At 47.8% G+C, this 27,127-nt stretch overlaps 1 protein-coding gene across 2 annotated transcripts in view; it reads left to right on the top strand.

Annotated features, from left to right (window-relative positions):
- The window catches only part of LOC135388717 (titin homolog), a 49,325-nt gene that overhangs the window by 14,618 nt on the left and 7,580 nt on the right, over nucleotides 1–27,127 (top strand). The window contains exons 6-15 of one of the 2 annotated variants that reach the window (XM_064618460.1): nucleotides 333–487; nucleotides 4,758–4,920; nucleotides 5,881–6,168; nucleotides 13,951–14,068; nucleotides 16,896–17,068; nucleotides 17,542–17,835; nucleotides 19,090–19,220; nucleotides 19,886–20,794; nucleotides 22,103–22,924; nucleotides 25,326–25,449. In XM_064618460.1, the coding sequence (XP_064474530.1) occupies nucleotides 333–487; nucleotides 4,758–4,920; nucleotides 5,881–6,168; nucleotides 13,951–14,068; nucleotides 16,896–17,068; nucleotides 17,542–17,835; nucleotides 19,090–19,220; nucleotides 19,886–20,794; nucleotides 22,103–22,924; nucleotides 25,326–25,449 (3,177 nt within the window). Of the gene's footprint in view, nucleotides 1–332; nucleotides 488–4,757; nucleotides 4,921–5,880; nucleotides 6,169–13,950; nucleotides 14,069–16,895; nucleotides 17,069–17,541; nucleotides 17,836–19,089; nucleotides 19,221–19,885; nucleotides 20,795–22,021; nucleotides 22,925–25,325; nucleotides 25,450–27,127 lie in introns of both variants that reach the window. The other variant, XM_064618459.1, reaches the window with a different exon arrangement.

Below are 27,127 nucleotides of genomic sequence, written 5' to 3'. Positions count from 1 at the left end.
AGCTTCTTGGGAAAATAAATGAATCGTTCCCGCCGGGAGCATTGAGCCAAGACTTATTTTTGGTGACGCGCCCTAGCTCTACTTTTTTTTCTTTTAGTCTCTTTTGTTTTACTAGCAGAAGCAGTGTTTCAAAAACATGCTTGAGAATGAGAGGGACGACATTGCCTAGTGCGCTAAATCCTCACCAGGAGTAGCCAATCTTCTCCCCTGTGTCTGTTCAAGTGTATTGCTGCTGAGAAGTGCGTGTAAGCTTTATCTAAGTGTTTGCGATTTTATGGATATGTGATTGTGATACTTGTTTATTGATAAAGTATTGAATATGTATTGATCAGGAGTGGTGATACCGCCCTCTGCGCCGGTGGGACCGCTTATCGTTGAAGCAGTCACAGATAACTCCGTCTGCCTTACTTGGAAAGAGCCCGAGCTTGACGGAGGAGGGACTATCAGAAACTACCTTATTGAGTACAGAGATGTATCTGCTTCTGAGGTACGTGGCGCTTCGCTGAGGTTCTCTTTTGGTGTGTGCAGAATAGGGTTCATCTAATCAGTCGCATCAAGTTGTTCGGTGTACCGGGCTCAGCGGCTGGTTTCCAAGAGAGGATATTGACAAGAAACAGCACGAAAGCTAGCTGATGTGATCGCGACGATGGCAGTATTTCCTTCAATTTGAGGAGACCCTTTCGTCCTTGCCACGGGACTCCTCAAGCTCAATGAGATGCTTCTGTCGTCGCAAACGTTTCATAGCGAGATAAGTGCACGCACGTCTCGTTCAACCTAAATGGCGCCCATTAATGTGGAGCTGAGTGTCATTTTCTACTTCAGCTACAGCCCTAGCTTGCTAACATTGGAAGGCAGCGAAGTACAAATGGTTGTTCATGGCCTAGTTCAAGCACAACACGCTAGGGCGCCGAGGTATCGAGTATAGCACGCTATGGTCATGGAGGTTTCGGAAATTCAGCGACAATACGAGCATATATACAAGCTACGATCCCCATCTTATGAATGCCTTGCATTTACACAGGACCCTCCGTGAATGACACAAATGGCTACATACTACATGCATTTGTGGTAATTCGTGGCGTTACGTCAGTAGACAATGGTGGTCGTGACTTATATCCCCCCCCCCTTTTTTTACTTCTTCAGTCACATCACATCTCAACTGCGATCGTGAGCGACGCCACAGTGGTCGGGCTGTGGACTAATGTTCCCCACAAATTTGTACTCGCAAAGCGAAAGCCGCCGGTCCTTTGATACCAACACAAAAGGAACAGTATTCATCCGTTGCGTCATTGGTGATTTATGTGCGACGGAAACCGCAACATTTCCCTCTCCCTCTCCTCCTCAAGAAGGCCGACAATGCGGAGTGTACTCCTATTGGTCTCTTCAGACGACCGCCGAAGATCGTTTGAGGAGACCAATCTGGGCACCCTCCGCATTGTCGCGCTTCTTGAGAAGGAGCAGGAGAGAGAAAGTGATTTCCTTCTCTCATGGGTCACGAATGACGCAGCCAGTAAATCCGTTCCTTATGCGGTGATGTCACGGTAACGCAACCTTACATTCCGCCAGGTGAAAGTTTTGCACCTTAGTTCTTCTTTAAATCAGGAGTAATAACGGCATCAATCGCTGCAGTAGTCTGACTTGGAGCGGGTTCTATGGTGAAGTTCTGTTCGTAGAGTGTAGGAGGCGTTAAAGATTCCACTAAACTGGAAGAGGAGGAAAATGGTCTTGAGGATATTTGTGAACGTTTTGAGGACGTGCGCCTTGCAGCATTAACGAGAGACGCACCATCGGCACACTACGGTCCCTACACTCTCAGAACAGAACTTCACAGCATAGCACGTTGTGCGCCAACCATTGCCACGAATGATAGGGTTACCGCTTCTGATTTGAAGAGCGATGAGGGCGTACGCCTTTTCGGAGCAATTTTTGATATATCATAATTGCTACAAAAAGGCGTACGCCCCCATCGCTCTTCAAGTCAGAAGCGATAACCCTATCATTTGTGGCTGTGGTTGGCGCACAACGTACTATGCGGTGAAGTTGTCTTCTGAGAGTATACACTCTTAGAAATGAACTTCACCGCATAGCACGCTCCTAGCCAACCATCATCTCGAATGATATCGTTATCTTCCTTTATTTGTTGAAAACGGTAGGCGTACGCCTTTTTTGTGACAATTATGAACCGCATAAATGTCACAAAAAAGGCGTACGCCTCCCGTTTTCAACAAATCAGGGAAGATAAGGATATCATTCGAGATTATGGTTGGCTAGGAGCGTGTTATGCGGTGAAGTTCATTTTTAAGCGTGTACGGTATACCTTGTAGGTGTCCTACCAATTTATGAGTTTTCAGCGGGTAGGTAACTGCTGATGAAATGCATATAATAATAATAATAATCATCATCATCATCATCAATTCGAGCACGGTCGCGCGTACAATGTTCTTACTCTTGACCTTCTGTGCCTTCTTTCTGTATCTGGGTACGAATCAGCCGTCAGAGATGCAGAAGGAAATGATGCCAGAGAGGAAACGCAGCAGAACAACGGGATTACTTGTGTTGCAAAATAAATTACGCGTAGCGGAAAAAAAAAAGAACGAAGAAAGTTGTCGCCATACATTACTCCGACCTTTCAGATTCGCGAAGAGATTTTTCTAAGCGCCCGCAGGTGATGAAACGGGATCAGTGCCAAGGCGACGTCGTGACTCATGGGCTGAGGTGACTAAAACAGACACTGGCAGCAGCTAAATGGGAGAGGAGGGTTCCTGAGGAATTACATGAAGCTAAGGGGAAAAAATGATAGAAGAGAGAAGCCTGCAGTGAGGTGTGAGCGAGTAAATACTTGAATAGCTAAAGGGTCAGAGGAGACCTTTGGTGCGTCTAAATGGCATTGTTGAGGGCACCGACTCCGACGACGCAAGTTTGTGGTATAACGTCGCTTTTCTGAAAAGCGTTGATAATTGTACCGCGAAGGCTCAATGCCTGAACTACTCAGTCCTGGAAGTCATCACTGCGCATTTATGGCACCGTGCACGATAGAGGGAGAATTAATTAAATACTCGCACAGAAAGCCCTCCAACAAGCTTCAGTCACAGCAATGTCATCATCTGCTTATGGCATGTTCGGACTTCAAAGGCGGTGCCAGAGCATTCAGGCCTATTACAGTCTTGTACGTGCCTAACCGTCAGCACTATGAAATTCGGTATGCTTTTCCTTCTTTCTTTTCTTTACTTCTGTGGGAACCATGAATGTTTAAAGATCGCTCGAAAAGTGTTTAGCCTGTTTTACAGTTATTTTGTTCTTGCAAAGTGAGAAGAAAAAAAAACAGTCGTTTCAAACACTGCGAAAAAGAAAGCACACAGACTTCGAAGATGAACAGTGAAAAAGTTCTCTTCGATTTTCTGATGCCGTACATTTATTTTCATTCTGAAAGATTCGTAATGTCATTTCTAATATTATCCATTTATTTCTGCGGCGGCTGTGGTGATGGTTCAAACAGATTTCGTATGTTAGGGCTGCCTGTGATGCAATGCAATGGCATTTTAGATTGCTCAAATTTCCGCGTACTTAATCAAGCATTCGACCATGCAAAGTATATTCACTGAACGATATATGCATTCATGGAGCAGTTCAATTCACAAAAACGCCTCGAAAAATCACCAATGGCGCGGAGCGGGAAGTTGAAAACTTATTGGCCAATAAAATGCGTCGGCTACGGGCACGGCGAGGCGATGACCACAAACTCTCCGCCCACTTCGGCCGAGCCGTTGACGTCACGTCACGAGCCACCCGATTGGCGCTCCCTCGTGCGTCATAAAATGACGTCAATATCACTCATTGGGCGCGTTACACGGGCTCCCGAGCGCCTTTCCCGGGTTCACGGGGGATAACGTACCCTTGGTGCCTCCACTTAACGGTGTTTGTGAGGCTATACAGAAGCCGAGTGCACCGCACGCGCTCTACATGGTGGTGGTGGGGGCGGTGAAAGGGCTTGCCGTTGTCGGCCTCACAGAGGTTGGCAACGTCACGACTAACGCCCTGGAGGAATGCGCGTCGTGGACCGGTTTCTAAGGGAGCTGTGCCGACATATGTGTGAAAGCGTCTGAGGAAAACCGAGGAAAAACCTCAGACAGCACAGCTGGAACCGAGATTCGAACCCGGGTACCTCCCAGTCTCGACGTGACACGGCCAGCAGGCTAACCACCGCGCCACGCGAGCTGGTGAAGCTCATATTGAGCTTTCTTCTGTCGTCTGCAAACTGTAAACCGGCACTTGAAACTTCCAATCAAGCCCGCGGAACGGCGCGTGCACCGGAACATGCGTCAGGGCCGGAAGTAGTACCTCGTTTCACTGGCATGGCACATGGGGCGCGGGGTGCACCCGGGAACGCGCACTGGAAGTCGTTTGGAGGTGTTAAGCGATCCACACCCTGAAAGAGGGAACGTTCCCGGAGCATCAACTTAACGAGCCCGTTCTCTTATGGAGTTGTCGGAAGCCCTGCAAGAGGTCCTATTGGGAGCGTAGTTCAAAACCCTCTCTTTCGTTCTACAAATCAGCTAGGATCGTGTGTGCCATGAAACGAAAAATAAAAAAGATTGCACCGGGGGAGACACGCTTTAATGATTACATCATAAGTGCTATTATGCTTTATACAATCTCCCATTTACCATTACCATTATACCATTTAGTTCTATGATGGCAAGGTTTACATTGCGCGTACAAATTCTAATTAAAAATAAAGTAACGTACAATCCTTCCAGATCGTCAAGTCGTCTGTGAGAACCCCAGACTGCAGTACTCGGTTTACTGTCCCTGATCTCAAGGGCCGGCACTTCTACGTGTTCCGTGTGTGTGCCGAGAACGAAGCCGGCACAGGCGACGCTCTTGTCCTCAAGAAGCCCATTAGGGTTCAACTCACTCCTGGTACGTTGCTTACAATCATGTGGGTCAGGCTCATTGCACAACTTGCGTGACACTTTGTCGACTAAGGACGGAGGCCGGGTTGTTAAGGACGACGATTGTGGGGTCTCGAGCCTTATTATTGTGCATGGAGTCCTCGTGCTAAGGATCATTCTTCGTTTAATCTTGATGCAGTAAAACCCTGAAAATGATGTCTCTCTCTGGCTCCTTCCTCTACTCTAACACCGGTTTCATCAACGTGAGATGACACTTAAACGGAGATTACACTTCCCTATCATTGGTGTTAACCATCCACCCTGTTTCACCAATGCGGGGTAGCGATATTTCTCGTCACGCAGGGTCACGTAGAGCTGTTGGTAACAGAAGTTTCACTATTAGCACCACGTTTAGGGAAGTCTAATCCCGGTTTAAGTGTTACCTGGCGTTGGTGAAACCGGACCTTAGTGTTGTCTTGAGCGCAGATATAAACGAAGGGTAATTATTATTTTTATAATTGGTGGCGCCATTGGCGACTAGGTTGCTGTTAGCTCTAACCAGTTGCACTGGATACTCTACTGGACATGCAGTACAGTGTCGGTTGAGGGTGATTTGGTGTTGAATGTAGTACCTTATACCCTAGTCAGACGGCAAACCCAAGGCCGTTAGCGGAACGGTCGTTACTTCACCTGTCCAACCATAATTTCGAATGACATCGTTCTCTGGCCTGATTTGCTGAAAACAGGAGGCGTACACCTTTTTTGTGGCAATTATGAATTGCATAATTGTCACAAAAAAGATGAACGCCTCCCAATTTCAACAAATCAAGGCAGAGAACGATGTCATTCGAAATGATGGGTGGACAGTTGATGTACCGGCCGTTCCGCAATCGGCCTTAAGTTTTCCGTCTGGCTATGGCACTACTGACTGCGTATTTACTTACTTACCATTTGGAGAGTTACAGCAAGTGATCGATCGTTACCGCAGTGAAACCACCGGCTCCTGGTACTCCGACGGTGACCGTACATCCCAGCATGCCTGATGCGTGCATCGTGACGTGGACAGCACCTTGTCCTGACGTCATCTGTTACGTCGTCGAACGATGCGACCTCATCGCTGATATCTGGATCATGGTCGGCCAAGAGAAGGACACGACCTTCATCTGCGAGAACCTCGTTCCAGGTCTCGAGTACTCTTTCCGGGTCAGCGCCGAGAATGATGCCGGTATGGGAATGGCTTCGCCACCTTCACTGCCCATCGTCATCACTAGGAAAGGTAGGAGCAAAATGAATAAAACGCTTGTTAAAATACAAACAAGAAGTGTCGATATCGTTAAGTGCGGCGCGTAACACCATTTCATGCTCGATGCTCCAAGACAGTAGGCAAAATTCCTTCGTGGGATGATGGCCCAGTGCCACGTTTCCCTTCGGAAGAGAAACACCCGTAAAATGTAAAGTTGTGGATAAGGACAAAAGATAGGCAGCGAAACTTGGAAGTGTCTTTATCATCGTAACGTTCATGACGCAACTTAAACGTGTTCCGCAGCGACCGTCCCGTGTTTGGATTGTGCGCTTGGTACGGCCAGTACGAAAAGTAAACTCTCGAGAGTGTTGTTATCGAGCTTGTAGGATTGTGACGTGAAGTTAGTGTCTGTCTAGAGGGGACTACCTCCTTAGGTAGCCCTCCTGCTTGATGAGAATACACCTGTAACTTGGGCGTGGTCACGTAGCACAGTCGGTACAGCGCTCGCTTGGCATGCGTGAGTTACGGGGATCCATGCCTCTCACGACCAATAATTCTGTGAGTGGCATATCAAGCTCTAGTAAGCCCACTAGGACTGTACTACCCTCCGTAGCGACTCTTCCGGAGTTTCAGGATTGTTCGCATGGTATGGCACGTACAAAAAGCAATCTCACTTTGGAGCGTTGTTATCTGGTATGTAAGATAGAGTCTGTGTAAAAGGGGCTACCTTCATGGGTAGATCTCTTGCTTGATGACAATACATATGTCCCTGCTTGTGTAAAGGACCCTACAGCTGGCAATACAAGGAGTCTACGGGCGTTTTTTTTTTTTGCGGTTTCTTACGCTCGAGAAATGCGTAGTTCGGGTTTCGGTTTATTTGCGTACCGATTCAGCTTGGCGACTTATATCTCAAAGTAAGTGCTCGCTTGAGGATGTTTTTTCTTCTTTTTTTTTTTTCAGGATGGGGGATACAAATAACGATTGCCTTCAATGCGACACAGTAGTCTTGCATTTCCCGTTTTCATTAATTTTAGCCTGTTAGTAGTTATAAGTGCGCTTTCCCACCGGGTGCCCCGCTGACCACATAATCCACCTGGGAAAACGGCATCTATGTAGATTTCATAGGTGTTTATAAAAAATAAATCTGCAACGGATAAAAATGTATACAGGGATGGACATGGCGGCGGGCATAAATATTCGTGTGATCTGACTTCCTCTTCGATGCCAATACATGTGTGTTGGCTTCTGACAGGAATCTGATATGGTGGCGAAGATTCCTAGCTGTATATACGTGTAAATAAATTTTCTGTTTATGGACATTAATGTTGGTGGCACGATCGTTGCGACTTGTCACATCCTCCAGATTGCAATACAAGGTTGTCCTGTACATTAGGGTTGGCGACTGACATACAAGGTGGCTTTTTGTTCGTTACAGAGTTCTTATAAAAAAACTAGCAGAACAAAATAGATGCCGTTTTAGCAGGTGGGTTATACGGCCAGGCGAATCAGCCTGTAGCACAGCGTATGCGACTGCTGGACAACCAATTAGCTAAAATACATAATTAACTTCTTAATGTGATGTTTTCTGGGAAATGCGAGATAGCAGAATTGGAGCCGGTTATTATTGAAGTGCACCGTCCTTATTAAACACCGTGTGAGTCGAACGTACTTTGAGATATAAAACAACAACAACAACTTTATTTTCGGTCTTGGAGAGTGGGGAGTTTCATCGCAACAGGCGATACTCTACCCCAGTGCTTGGTGGAATGGGGGGAATAAAATAACGAGCCCCTTTACAATAACGATCGAAGTCCGATGGTGTCCAGAAATGTCAGAAGAGCTTTGAGCGCAGAGCGTTGCTGGGCTGGATTGGGCCAGGGACCAAGCAATTTCGGTAGGGAGAAAGGGCCAGAGTCCAGCTGACGAAGAGACTCGGAGAGTGTGATTCGGGAAGGTTCGTAGTGAGGGCAATGAAGAAGAATGTGCTCCAGATCCTCAAGAGCACCACAGTGGCAACAGGTGGGAGAATCAATTTGTCTCAAGCGGTAACGCCACTGAGCTGTAAAGGCCACATCGAGGCGCATGCGGTGGATTAATGCAGCATCCTGACGAGATGTGTTTCGTGGCATGCGGAAAGCGAGCATGGGATCAACTCTGTTCAACATAGAGGGGGGAAGAATGTCGGTTGTCCGTTGGCGGGAAGCCAGGGGTGTCACTAGACGTCGCAGAATTGAACGGCGGTCTCCTCTGAGCAGAACAATACGGGTCCGGTTCCGAGACGAGAGTGCTGCTTCTGCGGCGCTGTCGGCCTGCTCGTTCCCCACGACACCACAATGGGCTGGAACCCACTGGAGAACGAGCCTGTGGCCTGCGGCGTAGATAGTGTGGTAAGCCATTAACACGTCGGTGACTAGGGGTGCGGATGGGCCTCGTATGCCGGAAGTTTCAATTGCTTGAAGTGCAGATTTGGAGTCTGTAAAGACTGCCCATTCCCGGGGTGGAAAATCAGCGATGTGTTGTAGAAAGAAAAGGATGGCATAGAGTTCCGCAGCTGTGGAGGAGGTTGGATGTGAAAGGCGTCTTCCGTGCACGACGCCTTCGGATGGAATGACGAAGGCTGAGGCGGACTTGTTGTTTCGGGATGCGCCATCAGTATATGCTGCCGTAAACGTAGAAAACTTCTCGTCTACCAGAGCATGAAAATGGGCTCGGAGGACTTGAGGGGGGACCTGATCTCTTCTTTGCAGAAGGTTTGGGAGGCGTACAAACGTGGGCGGTACCGGGAGAGACCAGGGGGCTTCCGGCGGTATAGTGTCCTTAGTTATGAAGCCAGTGAGAGTCTGGCGTGTCCTCTGCGCTACTCGGTAGAAGTCGCTTCCAGGGCGGTATCGAATTTTCCTGAGTAGCGGGTGGCGGGGAATGTGAGCACGCAAACGGAGGTAGTGCCGAGCCGTTTCCCGTTCACGGAGAACTTCGAGCGGGAGCTCACCAGCTTCAGCCAGTACTTGTCGTGTTTCAGCCATTCTTGGAACTCCGAGGCATCGACGAAGGCTTCGAGCAAACAGGGACCGAAGCGTATTTAATGAAGTTGTTGATATCCTGTGCAGAATAGGAAGGCTGTAAAGCACAGTTGCCCTCACCAATGCCGCGTGAACCGCGAGCAGGGAACGCTGATCACAGCCCCATCCTGGGCCAGAAAGATGTTGGATTGCGGGGAGCCATCGCTGCACTTTAGTTTCAAGGTGTTTAATGTGCCGAGCCCAGCGCAAGTCCGAGTCGATTACCACGCCAAGGAAGCGGTGAAAGCGTACTGGTTCTAGCTTCTTTGAGCCAAGCCAAAGTGGGAAATTGGCCATAGCTTTACGCGTGAAAGGGAGCTCGACACACTTTTCGGGTGAAAGGTCCATCCCGAGGTGCGTCAGGTACGTATGGATATTGTTTAAAGCGAGCTGCAGGCGGCGCTGGAGAGCCGGGCGTGATTTTCCTACTGTCCAAAGGGCGACGTCATCTGCATACACGGAGAACGACACTTTGCGAGGAATTACTGATTGTAGGCCGGCCATCACCACGTTAAACAGTGTCGGGCTGAGAATGCTTCCTTGGGGGACTCCTTGGGGAACAGGATGCTGAGGGCTTTGGCCTTGGGACGTACGGACAGCGACAGTTCGGTCCGTAAGGAAGTCGTGGAGCCAGATGAAGAGCCGACCGGATACTCCAAACGAGCGCAAGGCATGCAGCACACAAATGTGCGAGACGGTATCATAGGCGCGCTTGATGTCGAGGAAGACCGATCGGACGATCCGTCGATGGGCTCGAGCATGTTGAACTGTAGAGACTAGGTCGAGAACTGGATCCATGGAGCTTCGGTGGCGACGAAATCCAGCCATTTCGTGAGGGAACGCACGTCGTTTTTCGAGCCACCAGTCGAGGCGATGCAGAACCATTCTCTCCATCAGTTTCCCCATACAGCTTGTCAGGCTCACCGGGCGAAAGGAGGATAGGGCATTTGGGGGCTTGCCTGGTTTCAGGATGGGAACAACCAAGGCCTCCTTCCATGTATGTGGTAAAGATCCTTGTTGCCAAGACGTGTTATAGACATGAAGGAGAGCTTGGAGTGACCGCTCGTCAAGGTTTCGGAGGGCGGCATAGGTGATTTTATCGGGCCCAGGGGACGAGCTGGCGTTCACAAGCTTCAACGCTGCCTTTAGCTCGATTAGTGTGAAGTCGCGGTCCATAACTTCCGGGGGACGGGGCCAGTCGTGGTGAAGTTCAGCCGTCAAACTGTGGACAAAACTGCGGTGTAGGGGCGTGGTCGAGGCAGCCGCCGGAGTCGTTAGTACCACACAGAAGTCCGTCGCAAGCGTGTTCTCGTCTACACGCTGAACGAGAGCCAAGGCCGCGAGAGGATTCTTTTGAGGGGGCGCCTCCTTCAGAGAACGGATTGTCCGCCAGATCTTCGTGGCCGGATCGAACGGTGAAAGGTGGTGGCAAAACTTACGCCAACGCTTCCTGTCCTCGTTTTTAAGTTCTCGTGTTACTTTAGCTTTCATCCGGCGGTATTCCACAATGTCCGTAAGTTGCCCTGTCCGACGAGCCGTTCTTTCTGCTCGGCGACGTAATGCTCTAAGGTGATTAATAGCGGGGGAATGGCCGATATGGCCTGTTACCCTTTTAGACGTGACCACCGCGTCCTGAATACCGCGGGTAATTGCTTGAGAGAGAGCCTCTGGGGACATACCGGTGTGCACAGATGTTCTGAGGCCCTCACGAAAACGTCTCCAGTTTGTGAAAGAAATCAGTCCAGCAGTGGCTGAGAGGGGCAGTCTGTCGTGCGAAATATATAGAGGAAAATGATCGCTGCCTCTAGTGTCGACGTCCGTAGCGCACGACAAGTGGCGAATCATGTCGGTTGAGGACCACGAGAGGTCCAATACATCAAGTGACAGTGGGGATCGCATGTAAGTGGGCTCGCGGTTGTTCAGCAGGCACATGTTATTATTCTCCATTGCCTCTAACAACCTCCTTCCCCTACTATACTGAGATATAAAATGCCAAATTTCGTTATGCAAATTAGCAGAACTGCGCATTTTCGAGAGCAGAACCCAACCCATTTTCTTTCTCCCCCCCCCCCCCCCATAAACTACCCTAATTTTATTGTGTAAGTATACATCCTCTTGTAGCTAGCTGAAAAATCGGCTTCAACTTACGCTCCGCCATCATCGTTTACGCGGAAATGACACGTTTTTTCGCTATACCGTTAGGCTTAGTGAGACCGCGATCTCTCAAGAAAATATCACAAAAGACGCCACTGATGCGTAAGAGTTTGCATTATATCATTGACTTTTATTTATACATACATCTTTGGGCATTTTTGATCCCATTTACGAAGAAAATTCTGTTACGAAGGCGCGGCTCTGCCGCTCTCCTCGCCAATCAGTTCCGCCACAGTTTCTGCAATTCTGAATCTTCCCAACATGCCTCTCTCCATGCAGGTGGCGTTGATAAAAGTGGGCGCAAAATCCGTCATTCGGGCCTGTCACCAGTGATATGAGTTTCAATCCGAGTCACTATAGTTCCTCCAAAATGCTGGCACCCACACTCTTAAAACATATTTTCACCGCGTAGCATGTCCCTGGCCAACCGTCATCTCGAATTATATCGTTTTGTGCCCTGTTTTGTTGAAAACGGGAGGCGTTCGCCTTCTTTGTGACAATTATGAACAGCATAAGTGTCACAAAAGAGGCGTACGCCTCCCGTTTCCAACAAATCAGGGGCGAGAAAGATGTCATTCGGGATGATGGTTGGCTAGGACGTGCTATGCGGCGAAGTTCCGTTTTTAAGAGCGCGGTAAATAAGGGTGAGGCTTAAGTACAGGATGGCTTGTAATAATAAGGAACCTCGACATGTCATTGGCTAGATACCTCCAGAAGTGTGCGGAGCCTCGGGTATATGCCGGTCCCATTAATGGCTAGACTCCCTTTGAGTACACGGCACTGCCGATGACCAAACCCGCCGTATAACACACGGTTTCACTACACTCTTAGAAATGAACTTCAACGCATAGCACGCTCCTAGCCAACCATCATCTCGAATGATATCGTTATCTGCCCTGATTTGTTGAAAACGGGAGGAGTACGCCTTTTTGTGACAATTATGAACTGCACAAGTGTCACAAAAAGGCGTACGCCTCTGTTTTCAACAAATCAGGGCAGATAACGATATCATTCGAGATGATGGTTGGCTAGGAGCGTGCTATGCTGTGAAGTTCATTTTTAAGAGTGTAGTGCCGATTAACATTTGAACCAAGATCAATCGTTCCTTAACTTGAATTTAACACTTAACTCTGCTTCGCTAAAGGGGGTTATTGTCACTCAAAGATTCATCACGTCAACAACTAATGTTCGTAAACAAGAATCGGGCGTTAACTTCAAGTTTTAGTAACCCTTAGTTCAGAGTTAACCAGCGTCGGTTGTAACCGTGCCTAACTCGGGGTAGCATTCTTTGTGCCCGCATACTGCCGAAGTACACACAGCGCGTGCATTCCTGTTTCCCTTGACGAACAGCCTTCTCTAAGTCAGTACGATGTCATTCAGACTATTTTGTTTGCGTGCTGGCGGTTTAGCACTCGTTAGAGTGCCCTTCATCCAATATATTATACCTGCACACCACACTCTACAGAATTGGTACATGCAAGGAAAATTGACTACTTTTGCCTATACTTCCTCATGGCGCGCTGGCGGCTTTTCTGAATTTTAACCTGCAACCCTGCTCTTCACAACTGCGCGACCGAAGTGACGTCGCAGTCTGGCAGCCCATAATGAAGCAGCTTTTCTGAACCTGCGAAAATAACTTGTCGCACCACAATTCTTCACCCGCGATTCACCCTTCTACACGTCTTTTCCGTCATTTCGTTTTAAAACTTGGAATGCAAGTTAACGCCGATGCAAAGAATTGTATGTTACATTTATCGGTCACAACTTAGAGCGACATGTGACAGCTCCTTTGAGGAGTTTGTGTGTCGTCGGATGCCTGTTTTTCTCTACAGGGGACTATAGCTAAGAAAAGGCGAAATCGGCATCATGATGTCGGCGAAGTCGGCCTAGTTTGGTTTACGTGTTCGCTCGCTGCGACGTGCTGTTGAGAAGGTTATTAAGGTACTGTAAAGGAGTAGAGCTGTAATCTCAGAAAATTTATCTATTCGAGAGCCCGAGTCCTCAGTACTCTACTGCGCTCATTGCTTTTATCAAAGTAAGTATCGCCACCAGCTGCGCATTGCCGGTCAAGTGCGACGGCAAAGCTACATTTCATGCGCATAACACTGTGTCTGAAACGAAAGAAATCGGCGCGGCAAGTCGGCTACGTGTCGACTGCGTAGTCATCATGAGCAGCAAGCCAGTCGGGAACATGGATCACCGTTGCTCGACAAACTGGGGGTTATTTCCCACCCAGACGTCGCACCGAGTCGTTCTACCGCAATTTTATTTGCGAATTAAAAATATTTAGCGCTCCCTGTCACACGTATAACCTGTTTAGCTGGGTTTAAAAGCAACAAGTTGTTAAACTGCTGATGAAAATTGCAGGGTTAACTGTATAAATAATCTCCACATATAGCGCAAGCGGTTTGAAAGAGCAAATAAACGGTGGACGCGATGCGGATGAAGGTCGTGGGGCGCAAATCCGCCAGTGACAATAGTACCCCCCTGCAGGTAACGTAGTTTCAAATAAACCGTGTATGCGGTGAAGTCCTATTTTAGAGTGCATAAAGGGTATAAGACAGGAAATTGGTTGTCTCATTTTCTTTCTTTTCATGCGCAGTCGCCTCAATGACTGCTCCCCACTTTACTCGAGAATTGAGCGACTGCACCGTCCTCGTGGACAACGATGCAAAGTTCGACTGCGAATTCACTGGAATTCCAACGCCGGAGATCACCTGGTAAGTCATGCATACGCTCTTAAAACAAAGCTTCACCACATAGCCTTCCTGAAGGCAATCGTTGCGCTGAACGACACCGTTGTTACTCCTGATCTGTGGAAAACGCAGGGTGCACGCCTTTTCGTGACAATTAGCATATGTGCAACAGAAAAGCGTACGCTTCCCGCTTTTAACAAATCAGGGAGGAGAACGATGTCATTCGGGATGACGGTTGGCTAGGAGCATGTTAAACAGAATTTCACCGCATGACACGCTCGAATCCCGTTGCCGGCTGTGCTGTCTGAGGTTTTTCTTCGGCTTTCCTCAGACGCTTTCAGACACATGTCACCACAGTTCCCTTTGAAGTCGGCCCAGGACGCACATTCCCCAGGGCGTCAGTCGTGACGTTGCCCATATCTGTGAGACCGACCACGGCGAGCCCTTTCACCATCACCACCACCACCACCGCCGCCACATAACACGCCCCTAGCCAACCATTCCCATGAGTATAGAGATGGGTAGAAATCCAGCGAACCGGTAGAATGTAGGAAGGGAGTTGCCTCAGGACAGAAGCCGCCGATATTTCGAACAGAGACTGTTCTTCTTCTGGGCACCGTCCTCATCATTGGCATGGTATTTAAAGGATTAGGTGTGACGTGTTTAAAGGTTCATGCGAATTGTGGGTTCATGTGGGTGAAGGTTCATTGCGAATGCCCACAATTCGCATGAACCTTTAAACACGTCACACCTAACCCTTTAAATACCATGCCAATGATGAGGACGGTGCCCAGAAGAAGAACAGTCTCTGTTCGAAATATCGGCGGCTTCTGTCCTGAGGCAACTCCATTCCCATGAGTAGTTGGGGGGAATCTATTTATTTTGACAGGAAAAGTCAGCCGGAAAGGACGGCTTGCTATTCCTTGCTAAATAATGTCGTGTCGTGTCGTCCCTCCTCTGTCCTTTTCTCGGGTTCCAAAATTTTTTCACCATGTACCAGCTGGCCTGCACCCTTGCCCTTTTGCCATTCCTGGGGTAGTTAGAGTCAGGCGATGTGGGGTCAGAGGTCAACAGAGAGGTGGGCGTACGCCTGTTTGTGGTGATTTGGATATATGATAGTTGCCACAACGAGGCGGACGCCCTCTTCGAATCAGAAGCGATAACCCTATCAATGGTTGGCGCACACAGTGGCGGTCCCAAGGGGGCGTTGGGGGCGACGCCCCCCCCCCTCCCGGCGAGCGACTGGCTAAAGGCTCGCAGACGTCGCCCCTGGGCGCACAGCCTGCTATGTGGTCAAATTCTGTTTTTAGAGTGTATAGAAATTACAGTTGCGTTATGCGCTTCTTTGGCACTTGTTTTGCAAACAGTGAAGTGCGCTATATACGAAAGTAGTCTTTAGAATGACAAGTATATCTGTAGCGATGTGGGATGACATCTTGCAGGACACTAACCATGACGTATAGGTATACTTGACCACCTCCACTATAACAGTGACACACAAAGCGATACCACAACGTTACAGTTCGACTACGTTGTTGCAGACGAAGGCTTCAACGTTTGCCTCCTCCTCTTTGAACGATTTAGGGACCTTATATTATGGTTACGCAAGTAAGCTGGGGGAGGGGGGGGGCGATAAAACCAAAATACAAAATATGCTCGCAAACACCTAATGGAGGAAACCGAAACGTAACGACAAGTCACATGTTAGGCAAGAGGCAATGGCTGATGTTACGCAAGCGACCGCCAGACGGAATCAACGGAATTTCATGTTTAGTATCCTCGCCTTATCTTCCTACCGTCATGCATGTTCCTGTCAATGTTCACTGTGTCACTGTCATTTCTATAGTCGATAATCGAAGTCGATTACTTTGACGAGAATAGCGTACCAGGTATACCTGGGGCGCTATTCTCGTCAAAGTAATCGACTTCGATTGCTTTGTGTCTCGCTGGTCATTGGTCGTTACGTGAAGAAGGCGTGACGAACAGAAATGAATGTCATGCGCGCTCAACCAATACGCACATTCCTCCAGAGCGTTAGTCGTGACGTTACCCACCTATGTGAGGCCGACAACGGCGAGTTCTTTCATCAGCATCACCACGACCACCAATACAACAACAACTTTATTTTGAGATGATGAATGAGGATTTGGGAGCATGAAGAGTGCAGGACCAAGTGCTCGACTATTGGTTGAGGGCGCGTGACGTTCATCTGTGGTCTCCACGCCTTTTTTGCGTAACGGCCAATGGCAGGCGAGCACAAAGTAATCGAGGTCGATTACTTTGACGGGAATAACTGACACCCTTAAAGCATAACTTCACCGCATAGCATGCTCCTAATCAACCATCATCTCGAATGATATCGTTCTATCCCCTCATTTGCTGGAAACGGCAGGCGTACGCCATTTTGTGACAATTATGAACTCCATAAGTGTCACAAAAAAGCCGTAAGCCTGCCGTTTTCAACAAATCAGGGCAAATAACGATGTCATTGGAGATGATGGTTGGCTAGGAGCGTGCTATGCGGTGAAGTTCATTTTTAAGAGTTTAGGGTCGTTTTCCTTAAGCCTGCACTCTTAAAAATGAACTTCACCGCATAGCACGCTCCTAGCCAGCCATAACCTTGAATGATATCGTTATTTGCCCTGATTTGTTTACAACGGAAGGCGTACGCCTTTTCTGTGACAATTATGAACAGCATAAGTGTCACAAAAAAGGCGTACGCCTCCCATTATCAACAAATCAGAGCAGATTACGATATCATTCGAGGTGATGACTGGCTAAGAGCGAGCTATGCGGTGAAGTTCATTTTTAAGAGTGTGGCGCTGAAGCACGCGTCGCGTCCATTATGCAGGTACAAAGGAGGCCAGGAAATTTTCGAAACGCGTCGAGCCGAAATCGACATCTCGAACTCAAGTAGTACTCTAGTGCTCCGAAAAATTCGCCTGGAAGACCGTGGCAAGGTGGAGTGTCAAGCCTTGAACAACGCTGGACTGAGCATCTCTCATGCTCGCCTTGAGGTTCACGGTAAGCGAAGCCACACTTCTGGTGTGCATGTTCAGAAGATTGCTATTTAGGTAACCAGCCATTATTAAAATGAACTGAGGGAGACAGCTGGGGGGGTAGGGGAAGTTGATATGTGTTTCTAATTAAATAACTGCGCAGGCGTGAAATAAACGAGGAGCGACAAACGAGAATAACTGGCCTAATTGAAGTATGCATTTCGTGGAGGCTACATTCCGTACATAACTTTATCAGTTCCGTTTTATCAGTTCCGTTCTGCTGGCAGTATGATATATCTAACCAAGCAAGCAAACAATCCAGTCAAAACCGTAGTGGCCAATGTTCCAGGGCGCTGGAGTTGCCTTGAAGTCTGATGGCGGCAGTACAGTCCCAATTCTGCATAACGGTGGTGGTGAAGGGATGTATAAAGAAAAGCAAGAAGAGGATAGAACCATTAAGCGTACGGTAATAAGCACCATTTCATGTTTTCTCTGCAGCCCCACCGAAGATCATAGCATCGTCGTCCTACCGCGACGGCCTTATGTTCGACTGTGGAGAAACGGTCCGGATAAAGCTCTCATACACCGGCTTCCCACCGCCAGCGTTCGTCTGGAGCCGCGACGGGAAGCCGGTCACGTTTGACGCTTCCACGACACAAATATTGGACAGGGACGACCAGACAGTGCACCTGAAGATCGTCGACGTCGACAAGCGCCAAGGAGGGACGTACTCAATAGAGGCCACTAACCAGCACGGACGCGATGACTTCTCCGTCAAGGTCACGGTTACCGGTAAGTGCACATAGCACAACGACTATATGTTTATTCTGTGGACTTCTTGACGATACCCACCAAGTTGCTCCAGGTGCTTTTGTCGCATGTGTTGCTTTGTGCCTTGACTTTCGCGGGTTTGACTTTCCAGGAATTTCATATTTCATTATTCAGTTGTCTGTACCTCACTTCGCTCCCTTATCTGGCGAGACCAGAGGGGGGGGGGGCGAACTCTGTCCTAAAGTATAATTACTGTAAACAGTGTAAACCACACTCTTAAAAAAAAGGTGTACTTTAATTAACTCCTTTCCTTGCCGCATGTATCACTCCCCTTTTGGAGAGTACAATTACTCTCAAAAAGGAGTCTCCTCACTGCATTCAGACCATTTAATTCCCTACTGGAGAGTAATGTTACTCTCCAGTAGGGAGTTAATGGGTCTGAAGGGAGTGAGGAGACTCCATTTTGACAAACAGTACAAACAGGGTTTCCCTGATCGAGGCTGGAACTGATTTTAACATAGAATATCTTCCCTCGTTGAGCCTTCATAGTAAAGGAGCAGGGAAATAAAAGTTAAAATTACTGGAAACACTGCTTAATTAATCAGGAGTGACAATGCACACTGTTTTTGCTGGACAGGGTCACATCACTGCGTGATTCAATCTACCAAAACTCCCGGGAAGCTTAGTCATGTGCAAAACGTTATGATCTCGGAGTCACGTGTGACGTAGGAGCGTTAGCGAACAGCTTTGAGCGACCCACCCGATCGACATTCCTATCATGTACCTCTCCGCTCACGGTGTGACGTTACTTCACTGATTCTATTACCAGCCCTCTGAAGGAATTGATGGGTTTGTGGAGCACCGCCCGGATAGGAAAAAAAAAAAAAAGGCCAAACAGCACAACATCCTTGTCCAATATTGGTCCAGCATTGGACCGGTTTTGCCGACATTAATCCAATATTGGCCCAAGAGATTGTGCGCTGCTTGGTATACATCTCGTCGAGCGCCATAAGTCAGATGTAATTATTGTCTCTGGGTAGGAACGCATGTTGTTTCTCGTGTAATTTGCTCCAACCAAAAACAAAACAACAAGAAAATTGGGGCCCTTCACTGCCCACTTCCCTTCTTTTTTCCACGCTCCACGCTGCACCAATATTAAAACGCTTCCTCCAGTCAGCAGAGCACGTCCTAAACATTTGTTTCGCTCTTGCTTTCATGGCGAGAACGTATTTGTGTGAGGCGATACAAGATGCAAATTGCACACAATCTATGTAGGAGAGCCAGAGCCACCACTAGGAAAGCCCACTGTCACAGCTGCGGACTGGAACTCGTGCAATTTGTCGTGGGATCCTCCAGCGGTTGACGGTGGAAGTCCTATCAGCAGCTACATAGTTGAACGGAAAGAGGTAGGATTTTGATCGTCTTACTGAACTTCCTTCACAGAGTGATTTAAAGGGGACCGTTGCATGCGTTCCGGTCCCGGAAAGCGCCGTTTTACTCCTCGTGCATCACCGAAAATAACGCCGAAAATACGACGGAAATTAGTCGAATAGTTTCAGTGCAGTTTGATGTAATCCATGGCAAGAGCAGAAGACGGATGTTGAGAGTATTCCGGAATTCCATCTCTGAAAATCGTAAGGAACGTAACTTAGACAAGGACAATCTCGGCCTCTGGCATGGAAGCTATATTTGCCCAATATTGGCTTGGTATCGGCAATACCGGTCCAATGTTGGGCCAGCATTGGACCAGTGTTGTCAATGTCCAGCCAATATTGGGCGAATATATTGTGCTGCTTGGATTACTGGCCTCACATATTAGGTCAGGGTTCGATGGCATGTAGTCGACATTGTGGATTACGATAGTAATTGATGCGCTGATTACTTGGCTTAATGGAAATTGTGAGTTCGAGGTACTTTGAAAGTTACCGGTAGCTATCTAGGTATTATAGAGTATAAATGCTTTGCGCCTTTCGGGTGTAAATGTTTTGTTTTATGGGGCATACCTTTTTGGTGTGAGCGTCACACCTGCGTACCGTCTTCTTGTCATGACCTTCTTGGCATATTTCTGCAGGTGAATACAGACTTATGGTTGAAAGCGACCAGCACCCACCACGAAGAATGCACCGTCTATGGCCTCATGGAAGGCGTAAAGTACGTGTTCCGTGTAAAGGCAGTGAACGCGTACGGAACCAGCAAGCCAAGTGAAGTGTCAGATGCGGTCAGGATTCCAAAATTATCTTCTCGAGCATCGGCAGCAACAGAAGACATTTCCAAAGTGCAATCGTCCGAGGCAACGGAAGCAATTGCTAGCGAGTTCAACGAAGAAACACTGGTCGGATCCGAAGGCGACATCTCGTCGACCGTCAGTGAATACGGCAGTGACGATCAGAGGTCGTCTCTGGACGTCGATGAATTTATCGCCGAAGATATCGAACTCACCAACGTCGAATCTCAAGTCAGCATTCCTGGATTATGCAGCGAATGGAGCGATTATGACACGTTTATCACAAGCTCGGGAGTTAAGTATGGCTCCGTGGATGCGTCTGAGCTGGACTACGATAAAGTAGGCAAGAATGAAGTTGAGGACCAAGAAAGGATGGAGGGAGAGCAACTGGAAACTGGGCCTGTTCCTCCAGTCGTTCCGCACGTCGGCAAGGACATTGGGATCGAGCAATTCGCGATGCCAACCTGCCAGCATTCCTACGATATGGTTACTGATGCAGTTGAACACGTTGTAGATCTCTCCGTGGAACCATGGCCATTGGAAGATGCAAGCGTGTCCGTTACGACACAAGACACTGCAATAAGTGCCTTGGCAGTGGTGCCATGTGAGGCCGTCCAAGAGTTGGCAGTGTGTATATACCCAGAACACACTGCTGATCTTCAGGTTGTGTTGAACCCATCACTTCCTATCACGTCAGCGCCACCAATGCCTCTCGAGGAAGCTGTTCCAGTGCGAGGCACTACTGTGCCAACGAAGGTATTTATTGCTAATTTTTTTTCTCGGCAATCACACTTTTCGTAGATCAACCTCAAAGGCAACGACATGGTTTCACTTAGGCTTCGCAAAATACATTTTCAACGTCAAATTTGTTGCTGACCACAACAATGGTAAAAACTGTAGATAATGTAATGGCAAGGATTACGTTAATTTGTTTTCCAATAGTACTTTCGGTTTACGTGTATATTAAGTGAAATTGAAATGTCGACATATTGTACTCCATCGTTATGTATTGCTTGCGGCACACTTGTCCGTAATATCCAGATCGTGGCGGAACGATCCCCGATTCGCGGCCTCGCGCACGAAGGAGTTATACAGAAGCCGACTCCGGTCGGAAGGCAAGAGACAGTAGAGGCAGAGCGGACATTGCCGACAGACGACTCCCAAGTTCCCCTCCTGATTGACGGCGCTGTGTGGCGCACGCGACTTCATGGCCTCCCCTTAGAAACGATTCTGGTATACTCTAAAAAAAAGGAGTACTTTTACTCCTTTTGGGGAGTAATTGCATTGTCACAAAAAATAGTCCCTGTCGGGAGTAAATGCACGGGAGTAAATGAATGTCAGAGAGTGAAGACCGCGCGCTGTTGTAAGAGCCCCAGGTACATAATTGGTGCGCACATATGAAAATACTTTGAAGCAAACCGTCAACGGTGATATATCGAGTGATATAAAATCTTGCGCCATACTAGGGCACAATTTGCGAAGAAAGATGCGTTAACTGTTTCTTACTCTGTGTGGCTGGATAATTGCTACGTTGTCTGAGTTATACAGCCTTATGTCGTTCAAATTGACCAAGGGCACTTATTTACGTAGACTGTTGCATTCAGGAGACCATTCGCGAAGTTTAGTGACAATTTGCAGTCCTGGGGAGTAAATGTCGGGACTAAATGTTGCGTTAGGGGACTAAAATGGGGAGTAATTGCAGACTACGGGAGTGGAAGCTGCAATTACTCCCCGTTTTACTCCTTTTTTTCTTAGAGTGTATAGCAGTTCCGCGCGCGACACCGCCGATAGAAGATCGTTGCGCCGCGCAGAAGATTACAGACAAGTGGACCAAGACCTATGTGCCAGTAGACTTAGGCTTATGGTTAGACTTTATGGACCAAGAATGGTGGCGCTAAATATTCCCTTCTATGATTGCAAACGAGGAAATCCTAAGAACCTCCTCCTGCATCTTACTAATAATCTAATATTTACACCTTCCAGCAACCCGTACAGTGTAGCGCTGAAACCGTTCCCCAGATGGACCTCCCTCGAGTCACTTCTACCGTTGTCTCTGTCGAACAGGCAATCCAGCCGACGGTGGACGTTTCACCCGAGAAGGACGGCGTTGAAGTCTTCCGGGTGAAAAGAACCTCGCCTCCAAAGGTCAACGGTGTTAAACCGGCAGCGCAACGCGGCGGTCACGCGCGGGTTAAGCCTGTCACGGAACAGCCCGCGCAGTCATCGAGCGGAATCGAGAGCATGAGCGAAGTCTCAACCGCCGAAGAAGAAATTCGCAAGATTCCCGAATCCGAACACCTAACGCGAGAAGCTCAGTTGAAAGGGGACCGACCACGAACGCCTGTAACAGCAACGACACGAAAACTGATCCGGTTCTCCAAGAGAGTGGAACGCGATTATTCGGCTAAGCTAAGAAAGATCGACAGGCTGGAGCAAAGTATCCACAGAGAAATGTCGAGCATAGAACATGATCTTGCTCTGTTACGTGCTATACAAAGACAGCTGCTTCGGGAAATCGACCAATTGGACGCGCAAGTGGAAGCCGAAGACGAGCCCTCAGAAGGAAGGGGGCGCCACACAAGGAGCGAAGGACGGTCTGGCAGACGGCGCACGACGGAGGGACCTCGTAGAATCGTCTACCCTTCGATGCGCTTTTACGAAAGCGATTCGGACGAAGATGAGCCAGAGATGACGGTACCTCGCCCGAGGGCGGCACCGAAGGGTGAAGCTCCTCGATTCGTGAGCAAGCTGGAGAACAGGATTATCCCTTGTGGATACAGGGTCAAGTTGCACTGCACGGTAATGGGCGACCCAGAACCGGAAGTTACGTGGATGAAGAACGGCAGGAAGTTGGCAGCTACGAATCGTAGAATTACGGTCACGAAAGTGAGTACTGTGGTGCTTCTAAAATGGCCATGAACGAGATTAGGTACGCGCAATAATGGAGAAAGGGTTTTAAAAAATTGATGTTTCGATATCTCTCCGGGCTTAATCAAAAGCAATACAATGTCGATCTTGTTCCTTTTATTTTCCTTAAATATTAAGGTTCGGTGTGACTGTGACCTATGTGCTGCGTATGGCGACAATACATACAGGGTCTCTTTTTTAGGTGATGCATATTCTTCATAAGGGCTATAGACATGTTTGTTTCGCTTCTATCATCTCTGGGCCAGTGGACGTTCTTGGCCATATGTTGCTCAACCGTCAAATGACTAATTACCTAAAGATCGTTAATTAACTTTTTAATTATAAAAGCTACGAAGCTGTCCCAACGAGAACATCTGTTCCTTTCGGTGACCTGATATCGTAGCCGTTTTCAGAACAAAAATCCGTTTGGCAGATCGTCCGCAAAAAATTCGTGGAGGAACACCATTTTTTCCTTTATTTCGTTCATTGCGCATCTTCGGAGACCCATCTTTCCTTCACCTCCAATGTGAGAGGGTGAAAGAGCACACTGTCACCTCTTGCGTCCTGGAAAAAGATTAACCCAGAAAATCCAACCCAAGATAATGGCAATTCCGATAGCGTCACCCGATACAAGTGTTTTTGTTTTGTTTCCGCAAGTTAAAGGAGCAATGAAGTGACATCTAACATGGTTGGAAACCCTGCTTCATCTCTGAAGCTGTCCACCAGGAGTCGCAATGCAAAATATTTTCGCTATGCGGCGTATTGTCCCTGCGCAATAAAATTTACAAAAGACAGTCGGAGAAAGCAGTCGCGGAGGAGAGACACGAGCCCCGCGTGACGTAGAAACTGCTCGGTGCCCTTTTTATTTGTTTTTTCTTCTCGGCTCACGCGCCGCTTATAGGCATCTTTCCGTTTAAAAACAAAAGACGCCATTGTTGTGTGGGCAACCACACGAACGCGACTCCCGATTGCCGTATGTAATTGCAGATTGATTCAGGTGTTGTCGAATGGTAATTTCTGGCAAACTGTGTCACATTATTCTCATTGTCCCGGACTCTCTCTTAATTTGTTTTGTCCACACCGGCCTTGTGACGTCACCCGCGGAAACTGTCGTCACTGGTCAAGTGCCGCAGCCCGTGATACGTCACGACGTCTTCTCGTTCGCCGATGCGCTTTTTGCACCTGGAGAGTGTTTTTTAAAGGCGCGCGGAACACAGCCTTGCGCGTGCTCTGTAGGTCACCTGCGCTCCTCGTTGTTTCGCAGGAGCTCATTTTATTCGTTGCAGAAGACGTCGCAGCGAAAAACCAAAAAATATTTTGGGGGTCACGCATGAGGCGGCACTGTGGCGGCATCTTCGACGCATGAGGCTCCTTCACCACCTCACATTGGTGGTGAAGGAAAGACGCGTCTCCGAAGATGCGCAATGAACAAAATAAAGAAAAAAAATGGTGCTCCTTTACGATTTTTTTGCGGACGATCTCCCGAACGATTTTTGTTCTGAAACTGGCTACGATATCAGGTCACCGAAAGGAGCAGATTTTCACATTGGGACAACTTCGTAGCTTTTTTAATTGAAAAGTTAACTAACGATTTTTAGGTAATTAGTCATTTGACGGTTGAGCATGCAACATATGGCCAAGAACGCCCACCGGCCCAGAGATGAAAGAAGTGAAAACAGCATGTCTATAGCCCTTATAGTTTTTTATGAAAAATCTGTATCACCTAAAAAAAGACACCCTGTAGTCGTTGAACCGCCCGGTATTATGCGTCCTTCACTCCCTTTGTGAAAGCAAGTGCGTTTTATGAATGCCGCTGGGCGTACCGTGAACTTCTAAAACATGCAGAATGTGCGACGGCGGTAATAACACGCAAAGAGCGCGTATTTTCATATAAGCAGCAGCGAAGGTTATGATATTCAGAAAAATTCTGGCCTCTATACCTCATGTGAAGTGTTCCAGAGTAGCTTATTCAACCATGATCAGTGACAAAAAAAAAGGCTCAGTTGGCACAACGTGACTCTTCACAGCAATAACTTTATACAGTATGTCAACCAAGAACGTCATGGTGCGCGCAGAAGTATTCACACAGAGTCGTGACTCATAAAAACCGGGCATCCAAGGAAAAATTGCTAGAACGCCTTAGGCTTAGATGAAGACGGTAAATGTCTCTGCTACAGGATATCGGATCTGAGCATTGTGTTTCTAAACACAATGCTCAGTTAAAATGTCACAAAATGAAATGACTAATAAAGGAGGAAAGCAAGAGAAATCCCATTTAAAAAGCGGTCTCTAAACGGAACATGATGCCAGACGCACATCCTTCTTAACACGAGCTGCATGTAGACTGACGTTTAGTGACATTTCTATATTTGTCCCGCAGTTCGACTACGGGCTTTGCACACTGGAGATATACAACGTGAAGCATGAGGATACCGGAGAATACATTTGCATGGCTATGAACCCATTTGGGAAGGCAACAACGTGTGCCTATCTGCGGGTTGCAGGTGAGTGTAAAACATTTTGTTGGTCTTGTTTGCCAGAATTATAGTTCTAATAAAATAGCATAAAAACAGGCAAGCTGGTAGATGGAATCCATAGTAGGAAAGGGCTTTTTCTACAACTGATTACTTATATTAGTAACATGTTGTACGTGGAACGATGTAGCCACATAGAACTACGTTGCAGGTCAGATACAACGTATGATCTTGCAAGGTCACATAAATCAGTAATGCTTTACATGCGCGTGGAATGTACATAAAAAAGGACATATCGCCATCGGCATGGCTTATACGGCAAGTGTATGTTTGCAATAGATGGGGCAATAAATATCACTGGAATGTAATCTTCGCCTTCTTACTGAGAAGCTCTGCTCGTAAAGCAGACCTTAAAAAAAAGAATGAAAGAAAAAGAAAAAAACGGGAGTATCCTGATATCCCACAGTTAAGAATCTACATGTTCAAACTCCCAGATGTTCAAAATCCCAAATCGGCACACTCTAATACTGGCGCCGTCTACCAGACGCGGGGGAACTTTATAATCAACAAACTTGAACTAACCTTGTTCTCACTACAGCACTATATGTATAGGTCTCTCGTGACCATGAACTTACCAACGTCGCTTCGTTTTCTATGGCTCTAGCGCGTCCGCCCTGGCAAGCAGAGCCGTAGGGGAAAAAAAAAAAGAAAAGGAAAAGAGAGAAAGAAAAAGATTTCATTCGCTAAAATGACTTCGACGAACATAGGCAACACACGAATCTGGCACGTTGCTCCGTCACACCCTACACTGAAACACCGTTATTCTCAGACCTTGCAGATATAGAAGCTTTGATTTTGCAATTTGATATTTTGGAATTGTGGACTTGCAGATCCGGGATTTGGAACGCTGGGGTATCGTGGCATACTCACAAAGACTGCGGCTAGTTTAGTTTTTACCAAAAAAGAATATGGAAATTCTATGGAATATGGGCTCTGCTCTCTATCGAGAATGCGACAGTATCAGAGATTTCCTACGGAAGTCTGCACACTAGTATTTGTCAGTATTCGGCAAAATCTTACCGGGTACAGTTCCCCACGGCATGGTTCACGGAGACGACACCGCTAAAGCTTCACTTGACATGGGTACGAACGGGTAGTGCCAGAGAGCTGCGAAAAGTATCCAGGGATTGGTGTGCGTTAATTCATTGGACTAGAGCAACCCAAGAGTCGATAGGACAGAAGCGCGCTTCGTGCGCTCTGGAGCTGCTGCTTAACGCGTCCAATGAATCCCGTTCTAAAATTATGAGATTAATCACTAGAGGTGCTCGAGAGGTAGACTCCCAACGACTTTCCTCTCAATGCGGGCCGCTGGAGTCGATGTCGTACGTGTAGCGGGCCGTGGACAACGACGACGATGGCCACGCGCCTGAAGCACCTGCCTGAGTTCTACCGGCACCGTCCTAGCGTGAGGCCACGTCCATCTGCCCGCTGGGACATTCCATCATCGCCGGTCAGGACTCATGTAGGGGAACACCACCTCCTCTACATTTGGTGACCCGAACAACGAACACCATGTTCGGAGCAATTCGGCTCTTTACTATCCCAAATTCCTGACGACGCCTTCGACGAGCACTACCACAGCGCCCTATACATGGACCCACCGCCTGCAAACCCCGCCGTTAACGTACCGGGCGCCTTTCCGTCTGCG

The sequence above is a fragment of the Ornithodoros turicata genome, chromosome 3 (assembly GCF_037126465.1).
Source record: "Ornithodoros turicata isolate Travis chromosome 3, ASM3712646v1, whole genome shotgun sequence".
NCBI lineage: Eukaryota > Metazoa > Arthropoda > Arachnida > Ixodida > Argasidae > Ornithodoros > Ornithodoros turicata.
This window is presented reverse-complemented; position numbering and strand designations above follow the sequence as displayed.